The sequence below is a fragment of the Neomonachus schauinslandi genome, chromosome X (genome assembly GCF_002201575.2).
Source record: "Neomonachus schauinslandi chromosome X, ASM220157v2, whole genome shotgun sequence".
NCBI lineage: Eukaryota > Metazoa > Chordata > Mammalia > Carnivora > Phocidae > Neomonachus > Neomonachus schauinslandi.
In genome coordinates, this window is record NC_058419.1 from 118,754,291 (window position 1) to 118,764,039 (window position 9,749).

The window sequence follows — 9,749 nt, forward strand, 5'->3', positions numbered from 1 at the left end:
GAAAAAGCAAAGTGTTTAAATGATGATTCTGAGCAGAGCTCCAAACCAGTAACCTTTACTGTCCTTCAGGAGTCCACTCACTCCAATTGTGAAGTCTTCTCTCTCCACACAGTTGCTACGTTATAGCCCTCAGGGGTTGTCGTTTCCGTGGCCCCATCACACGGGACATTGTGCATGTGAAAGCATTAAGTAAAAGCTCATTATAAACCCAAGCTAGCTCCCATGTGCCCATGCCTCATCCCCCAAGTAGACATAGAAACTTGTCTTAGAAACTTTGAATGTCTGCTCCAGCAGCTGCTACGATCCCACAAAAACCTTGGACCACTCGCTATGTGAGTGTGACACCAGGGTGAATACTTGGCACAAAGTGCTGTCAGCTTCTCTTCAGAACAAGGGCGCACACAAGCATGAAGCATTTACTGCTTATACAAATGGCGTGGCATTTTATTACGGGACCTCTGCTGCAGCAATAAGTATATTATTTCTGTTAAAGGGGGAAGGAATAACTAATATGCATTGCTTTAATATGCTGTATGTTTAAGAAATTATGTAATTTTCGGGGCGCCTGGGTGGCTCAGTTGGTTAAGCGACTGCCTTCGGCTCAGGTCATGATCCTGGAGTCCCAGGATCGAGTCCCGCATCGGGCTCCCTGCTCGGCAGGGAGTCTGCTTCTCCCTCTGACCCTCCTCCCTCTCATGCTGTCTCTCATTCTCTCTCTCAAATAAATAAAATCTTAAAAAAAAAAAAAGAAATTATGTAATTTTCAAAATTTTGCCTGAAGTTAGGAATACGTGGCTTTGGAAATAATTTTTGGTACCCTTTTACATGCGGGAAACATAACCTGTTTTAAATCTGGATACCTTTGTGATCCTGAGGACACCGTGAGCTACATTTTAGATTAGGAAGCACAGGAGCCTAATCATAACCTTTATTTTTCTCTAGCGGGACTTGTTTATGAAGTAAACCAAATGTCACCCTGCCATGTTTCTAGTTTTCAGCGGGTCAAAGACTGCTACCTGCCTTGTCCCTATAGAGATTTTAAATACTATGAGCTTGCTTAGAGCAAGCACCCCAGTGCCTGCTAATCCTTCCAATTAACCCAGATCCGGAGGAGCCCCTGCTAGTCCACTGGCAGGCAGCTGCTCCTTGGGAGAAGGGGGCGGAGGGCGGCCCACTATGTAGCCTTAATACTTCTTTTACACCCAGCGCCCCCCTCGAACCATCCTTTCCTTGTTGGTGATGATGAGCTGATGGCTGACAGGGAGCATGTCCCCCTGAGGGCTCTGTTCTAAGTGCTCTCAGGTGTCATCTTGCAGTACCTGGAAACAACTCTCACAGGCGGGCGCTGTGGTCTGGACCTGTGCCCCCCACCCCAAATCCATATATTGATGGTTCTAGGAGGCGGGGCCTTTGGGAGGTGCTTAGGTCATGAGGGTGGAGCCTCGGGATGAGATTAGCGTCTGTATGAAGGAGACTGCTGCGTGCTCTCTCGCCCCTTCCTGGGAGGAGGACCCCGGAGGAGAGGGCCCCCCAGTGAACCTCCTCACCCGGCACCCAAGCCTCGCCGCCTTGACCTTGGACCTCCCGTCTCCAGAGCTGTGACCCGGGCATTTCTGTTTGTAAGTTGCGCAGCCAGTGGCATTTTGTAATAGCAGCCTCAACAGACGAAAACGGTTTTATTATTCTTTTTAAGGCTGACAAAGTCGGGACCCAGAGATCACACAGCAAGTGAAGGCCCGAGCTGGACTCTAACTCGCGTTCTTTTTTTAATTGAGGCATAATTGACCTACATTAGTTTCAGGTGTATAATGTAATGATTTGATATTTGCATATATTGGGAAATGATCACCACCTACAGAATTTTTTTTCTTTTGATGAGAACTTATCTTTTAAAGATTTTATTTATTTATTTGAGAGAGAGAGAATGAGAGAAAGCACATGAGAGGGGGGAGGGTCAGAGGGAGAAGCAGACTCCCTGCCGAGCAGGGAGCCCGATGCGGGACTCGATCCTGGGACTCCAGGATCATGACCTGAGCCGAAGGCAGTCGCTTAACCAACTGAGCCACCCAGGCGCCCTTGATGAGAGCTTTTTAGATCCACTCTTTTAGCAACTTTCAAATATTCATTACATGACATCCTTATGACTTCTTTTATAACTGAGACTTGTACCTCTTGACCCCCTTCACAAATTTCACCCCCCACCCCCGCCATGTTTGGCAACGACTAATCTATTCTTTGTACCTATGAGCTCGGTTTTTTCTGTTTTTTTTTTTTTAGATTCCACATATAAGTGAGATCATACAATATTTGTCTTTCTCTTATTTCACTTAGCATAAAGCCCTCAGGGTCCATCCATGTTGTCACAAATGGCAAGATTCCCTTCTTTTTTACGGCTGAGTGATAGTCTACTGTATATCTATACTATATTTTCTTTATTCATTCATCTGTTGGTGGACACTTAGGTTGTTTCCATGTCTTGGCTATTGCAAATAATGCAGTGAACATGGGGGCACATGTACCTTTTGGAGGACGTGCCTTCTTTTGTCACCCACGTGGCCTTAAGCCTGTGAAGACACAAATGGTCCATAGTACAAGTCCCATGGTCACTGTAGAGGCGAGGCATGAAGTGTGCATCTCTTCACTTTAGCTAGGAAGGAGTAACTCTGGTAGAGGATGAACTAAATCGGTAACTATACGTCCAATATATATTAAAAAATTCTTAAGTGAACTTGCACCCCCTAGATTACCACAGGCTGTTTTTAAATTAGGATTCTTGGACTTACCATTTCATTTAGACTGTCCCTCAGAAGACTGAGTACCTCGCTGGTCAGGGCTGCCCTTTTTGCATTTCCTCTTCCCGGGACGATGCAGAGGGCACAGCTCCCTAGACACAGGGAACTACTAGGAATGCTCCAGTTTCATACACGAGCCCAGTTCCAAACCCACCTTGTTCACTAATACTTGGCCTTAGGACAGGAGTCTGTTCTGATTCTGAACAGGGCTAACGCTGTAGAGAGAAGACTTAGCCTAAAACCCCGGAGAACATCCACAATGAATTTCAAGTTCTAAATGAAGCCTCCTCTCAGAGGAGGGGAGTACTGACCCCTGGACATGAATGAGCAAGTACGATCTAGCCCCAAAAGAGCTCTGAAACCCAGTAGGCCGTTGTCTTTTCCAGGAGTGGTGGAAGGTGGAATGACGTTGACCTTGTCCTCAGCTCTGCTTGACGGTTTACTACAGGGGTGGTTTTTCTCAAGAACTAGTACAGCTTTTCGGGGGGGAGGGGGAACCCCTGCCTAGGGCTCCATTTTCAGTTTCCAGTTACACCACTTTGTTTCCCATAATGATGCCTTATCCTACACTTACTCAGTAGCACTGAGGACCAAAAAAAATATGCCAACCGTAATTCTTTTTCTCAGTAGCTTAAAACGTGAGTAACAGAGGGGAAAACGGCCGCTAGCAGGGAGACTACAGCATCACTTCTGGAAAGGTTCTGTCTGCAGAAATAATTGCGACATGGGAAGTGACTCTTAAAATCCAAACCTGGGAACTATCAGCTTTATTTTATTTTAAAATATACAAATATTTTGACACGTAGAAGATTTTCAAGTTGTTGGATTTTGAAAACACCACACAAAACCGACACAACAAAGAAATCGGTATCAAATGAATCACTCCAGACTGCCAGTTCCTTCGACTAACTTAACGCCAGACTCCAGGGAAATCAAAAGAATATTATCAACACTTTAAGAAAACCCCCAACAATCATTTGTAACATGCTGCTGTAGGTAGAACAACCAGTTTATGAATCACTGGTAGAAAGAATTTCAATGGCAAACTTTGAGCTCCCTGAAAAAAAAAATCTGCACCGAGACAGTGAGTTGATGAAACATTCTGTATCTGGGAAAAATACTCTTCTTGTGAATCCTAACACTCAACAACATAGAGCCGTGTTTCCGAGAGGGACCATCCTGGTGCTGCGATTTGCGCCAAGCCGTCAAGGTTCTGGTGAGGCCGGCTGGAGGAAGGGCTTCAGGCAGGAGGAGAAGCGGGACTCAGGGGTGGCATAAACTGTCAAAATGCCACAGGCAATGAGACGTGCTTGCTGGGAGCAGAGGTACGTGGCAGGATAGTGGGAATTAAAATAAGAATCTTTTAAAAAGTGAAAACATAGTTCCAATGCACGTGCATCATCAAACCGTGGGGGAGTTGAAACTATTCTAGAACAAGGTCCAGCCTGAAAAATTCTCACAACTGAGAATCTGGAGCCAAGATGCGCCTTCATTTTGCTGAGTGCGTTGCCAGCGGATAGCTCTGCGTTTCCTTAAGGGTGCGCTGCTCTTGTAGGAACAGTGAGACGCTGGTAACTTTTTCAAAAGCAGAACCACTTATTTGTAATAAATAGTATTAGTTCAAGCATCTGGCCAGCTAAAAGCTCCTCAGCAGAACACGGGCTTTCAGGTCTACGTCTCAAGTATTCCTGAGAAATAGTAAGGAGAAAAGCAGCTCTCTTCACACGACAAGAAACATTCTTTTTCAGACGCTGTTCCCTTTTCTAGATTAAATACATAGGCAATACTGCAGCTGAAGGAAAAACCAAGGGAGCGCTTCCCATATAGGCCAAGTGGGAAGGAAACCTCCAACTACCTGCTATAGACTGCGCAAGGTAAAAACCAAAGAACGCGGCACAGGGCACCCTTACTACGGGACGTGAAAGGTGTCCTCACCCACTTGCCATTCCCATTACATCATGAGAGCAATTCAGTTTGGGGAAAATAGTTTAATGTATTGCTTGGAAAAAAAATAGTTTCTATTTTCCCATCTCTAACAAAGCAGCAGTTAGGAAGTCCAGCGCCACCACGCGACCTTCATTCTGTCCCACACTGCCGAGAGCGAATCCAAGGCGGGCCGGACGTCCAGGATGGTGAACTGGTAGTCCTGGTTGACCTCCCCGCCGTCGTAGTAGTCGATGACGTACCTGACTTCCGTCCCACAACGGTTGATGATCCAGTCGTGCCTGTCGAAAGGCAACTCGTACCTGAAACGAAAACATGTTTGCGAGCATGAAAACGCCTGCTCTCGGGGTTGAAGATCTAACCGGGAGGTGAGGCTCGAAGAACCCGTCTACTGTGTTGAAGACGGTGCCACAGAGCCGTGATGAGCCCAGGTCAGACGACGGCTCATTTGCCCGCAAGGCAACATGGTCAACAGGAAAGAGACCAGGCCAGGGAGGTTGGCTGAGATACTGCAGAGCTCCAAGGGCGACCTAAGAATCGGTGTAGGCTAGGAGAAAAGAGGGGGACGCTAAGTGCCCAGATGCAGAGAGACCACGGGAGGAGGAAGAGGACAGTTCCGAAAACACAGAACACAACTCAACTCAGGGCTACGATAATCAGACAGCGAACGACACACGAAACCCGAAAAAGTCTGCCCACCAACAGGCAAACTTGAGGGAGGGAGAAATCTCCAGCTGAATACTGGTAACATTTTGGAAGATGGCACTGAGTGCTTGGCTTGGGTGCCAAGGGAAAGCGGACCCTGACCTGAGGAACGTACAATTACATTTCTGCACTGCCACTCACCCCATCCAGGAACGAATTCTTGCCCTTGGTGAATACTCTTTCGCTTTACCTCCGAACCGGATCAATGATGGACCACAAGGACACTCCCTAGAAATTTCCAAATAAGAAAAGCCTATTAAAATATTTTCCTTCTGTTGAGAAACGTGATGTTGCAGTTTCTCAACAACACACATTTTTCTGTATGCGTTTTACATAATTTCACGTTTATGAAGTGAGAGAACTTTCAAAACAATTCAAAGAAATATCCCTATTTGGTAAAAATATTGCTCTGTATTTCCGGTTCAAGGACACTGCACCACCTCCACTACATTCCGAATATTGCAGTCTTGCCAGGAGTCAGGAAGGGGACGCTCCACTTGCTGGGGGGATACAGGTATATTCTCAGGGGGAAAAAAAAAGAAATGTTAACTATTGGGCATTCCACTCGACTTTCACACCCTGCAGCAGGGTTTTTTTTTTTTTAAACAAATAAAAGAAAATCCTCCACTCTTCTTTCATTTGAAACCAATGAACAAGCCTTTTTGAAGAAAAATGCTGGAAGAATCCCTAAGAACAAATGAAATTAGTGCTGGACCAGTTCCTTAGGTAAGTAAATACGGGAGGCCCCCTATTTGGTTAGCTGCTGTCGCTGTTAGGAGGGGCTTCAGCCTTGCTGAGCCTAACGACGTGGGAGGGAGAGAACAAGCCCCCGTGTGACCGAGCCCTACGTGAGGCCCCTCGGCCTTACTTTACTTCCTGCTTTATCGACTACTCACTAGCAGCTCTTCTCAAGAGGGTCACTGGCAAAGAAGTATACTCAACCCAGGCAAGCTTTCCCCTGGAGGCTGTAGCAGGTGTCTTTAAAAGGCCGAGCTAATTTTGAGGGACCCTGGAAAATGACTAGAAGGGGGGCTGAAACCAACAAAGTGGAATCTCCTTGTGTCTTCTCTCTGCTCCAACGTCCCACTACACGTAGTTAGCAGGTGGCTTTCACTCCAGCACACGTTCAGACACTTGCGGCTCACTTCACTAGCGAGCTGGGAGGGGGACAGAGCTGAGTTCTGCTGGCCTCGGGTTACCGAGAAGGGAATCCTGGTTGCTGCGCCATCCCCTCCTCACACGGACCCCTCCCAGGCCTGGTGCCCTCCCCAGACACCCAGGAAGTGCTACTAATGAACCTCAGAGTCCAAATACTAAAAAATAAAAAAAAAAAAAAAACAGAACATCTTAACAAAATGAGTGGACTTTAGCCAAGAAGTTAATTTTATCATGAACTTATTTTTATTTTTTTTTAAGACTTTATTTGAGAGCGAGGGAGCATAGAAGCAGGGGGAGGAGTAGACTCCCTGCAGGGAGAGGAGCAGAGAGAGAGGGAGAAGCAGACTCCCCGCTGGGCAGGGAGCCCGATGTGGGGCTTGATCCTGGAACTCTAGGATCATGACCTGAGCCGAAGGCAGACGCTTAACCGACTGAGCCACCCCAGGCAATCCTATCATGAATTTAAAATGTAATCCGCCCGTGATGATATAATCTGGCTTTTTGTGCTGACATTCCCCACCCCTACCCTTATCAAAGTGGACTCCTCAAACCAGTAGCATCTGTGTTGTTCTGGAAATGCCAAGTCTGGGCCTCACCCCAGATCTACTGATTCAGAAACCCTGGGGGTGGGGGCCCAGCACTCTGTTTTAGTAAACCCGTAGGCAATGCCGACGCAGCTCAAGTATGAGGACCACTGCTCGAGCTGACTGATGGTCCATCACTGCCAACACACTCGACTGCAGTCACCTATTCTCTCCGAGAAAAAGGCCCACGTGCTAAGACAACCCTCAATGTTTAGTCCTAATGGGGATTCAATGCTAAGGGAACAGAACCGCTTTTCTCATCAGCTTTGGGGCAGAGAGCATTGTACCATCTCCCATCCCACATGCTGTGCCTTCAATGGAAAGTGGCATTCCTCCCACTGAGAGGTGGGGTCTACGGCCCCTCCCCTTGAACCTGGGCAGACTTGTGGGACGGCTGAGGCCAGGTCAGCAAGGGAGATGCAGCTTCCCTGGAGCTTTCTGGAATTCTAGCTCTGGGAACCCAGCCATCATAGCAGCCACAATGAGAGGCTGTGGGGAGGTGTCCTGGCTGACAGCCGGCATCACCAGATGAGTAAATGGTCCAGCCTTCAGAGAATTCTAGCCCACGGCTGTCAAGCCATCCCTGATCAGAACCTGGCCGAGGCCCTATTCGCTGGGAGCAGAGACGAGCCATCCCTGCTCCGTCCTCTCTGCACTTGGGACCCACCGAATCCATAAGCATGACAAAATGCTTGCCATTGCACACAGCTGCGTGGGAGCAGTCTATCACACACTAGTCACTGACGCAGGCCCGCCACCTAAAATGTTGTATTAGGTAACACGCTGTTGGAATAAAAGGTTCAAACTCTAGAAAGCAGGGATAAAATAAGAAAGATGCTGGAAGGATGGCTGTTAATGATCTCAGACGTACTTACGCAGCATGAAGGGCTTCCCACTTCAAAATCTCCTTCCAGGCTTGCTCGTTGTTCTGATTGTGAATCCTGATGATATTATACATGTCTCTCTGACTAATATCATCATCCTTCCACTTCCACCTAGGAAAGAACGTCCGCTAAAACACGATAAACCTTACTGAGGATTCTGTGCAATCAATCCACATATCCATTTCACCTAGTGACCAAGAACCACTTACACACGTATCAAAGGACCATAAAGTGACACCTTTTCAGTCAGTACCACTGATTAATGACTCCCCAACTTTGTTTAAGTATTTTACATAATAGTATTTTTAAAAACTACTAATGGCGATGATGAGTTAACCTTATGTGTCAACTTGACTAGGCCATGGTGGGGGGGGCCAGATATTTGGGCAAACACTATTCTGGGTGTGTCTGTGAGAGTGTTTTGGATGAGAACAACATTTAAATGGGTAAAACAGAGTGCTCTAACGTGGGTGGGCCTCATCTGATCAGTTGAAGGTCTAAATAAAACAAGAGGAATGAGCCTCCTGCAAATAAGAGGGAACTCTTCCTGCCTGATTGCCTTTGAACTGGGACACTGGTTTTTTCCTGCCTTTGGACTGGAATGAAAACATCAGTTCTTCCTGGGTCTCCAGCCTGCAGACCATGGGACTTCTCAGCTTCCATAATCACGTGAGTCAATTCCTTATAATAAATCTCTTTCTATGTATAAAAACACATCCTGTTAGGTCTGCTTCTCTGGAGAATCCCGACTAATACACTGGCCTTGCATTTAAATTCTTTTAAGTCTGAAAAATCAGTTGAATGTTATATACTGATTAGCTTACACAAACTTACTGTATGGGGATGAAAACCTCTTTAACATCTAATTCTTAGATGAATTTGATGAGCAAATTTATACTCTCAGTAATATGCTCACTCACCCTTTCCGTAACATTGCATTCCAAAACATCTGCTCGGAAGGATAAACCCACTTTTTCTCCGAATCTGCTCTCGGAATGGATGACTCCTCTCTCACAGTAGACAGTGCAAACGGCTGATCGGGGGCTGGCATCTGATTAGGTGGTGGCATCTAAGTAAATTAAGCGGATTTTTTTAAATGTTGGAAACAGGACATAAAGTAGAAACAAACAATAATAATCAATGACTTTCTGGAAAGCAATGCATCACACACAAGTTAGAGGTTCCCTATTATGCCAGTGACGGCAGAAGTTCAGCTCTCCCAGATAATTTGGCTTTTTTGAAGAGTCAGAGTTCCAAAGTTTTTCCTTCTTGTTGAAGTTCTCACAAATGGTAAATACACACTGCGGTTAACATTCTCTGTCTCTTTCTCCCCAAGGATTAAGAAGTAAAAACTAATATCACGACTGTAGACATTTCTAAAAACCTTTCTATGACGAGCTTTTCAAAAATGACTGTTCACTCTTCTGAGGAAAAATCTCATAAAATATAGGTACACCACCATTTTCTTTTAAAATATTCTTGGGGCACCTGGGTGGCTCAGTCGTTAAGCGTCTGCCTTTAGAACTCGGTTCATGGTCCCAGGGTCCTGGGATAGAGCCCCACATCGGGCTCCCTGCTCCGCGGGAAGCCTGCTTCTCCTTCTCCCACTCCCCCTGCTTGTGTTCCCTCTCTTACTGTGTCTCTCTCTGTCAAATAAATAAAATCTTTAAAAAAAATATTCT

General features: G+C 46.2%; 1 protein-coding gene across 1 annotated transcript in view; it reads right to left on the reverse strand.

Moving 5' to 3' along the window:
- Positions 1-4,016: 4,016 nt before the first annotated feature.
- LOC110575151 (holocytochrome c-type synthase) overlaps positions 4,017-9,749 on the reverse strand; it is an 11,246-nt gene continuing 5,513 nt past the window's right edge. Inside the window, exons 4-7 of the mRNA XM_021684080.1 lie at positions 8,988-9,136; positions 8,059-8,178; positions 5,583-5,669; positions 4,017-5,038 (exon numbers count right to left, since the gene is read on the reverse strand). Of these exons, the coding sequence (XP_021539755.1) occupies positions 4,840-5,038; positions 5,583-5,669; positions 8,059-8,178; positions 8,988-9,136 (555 nt within the window). The 3' untranslated portion in view covers positions 4,017-4,839. The remainder of the gene's footprint in view (positions 5,039-5,582; positions 5,670-8,058; positions 8,179-8,987; positions 9,137-9,749) is intronic.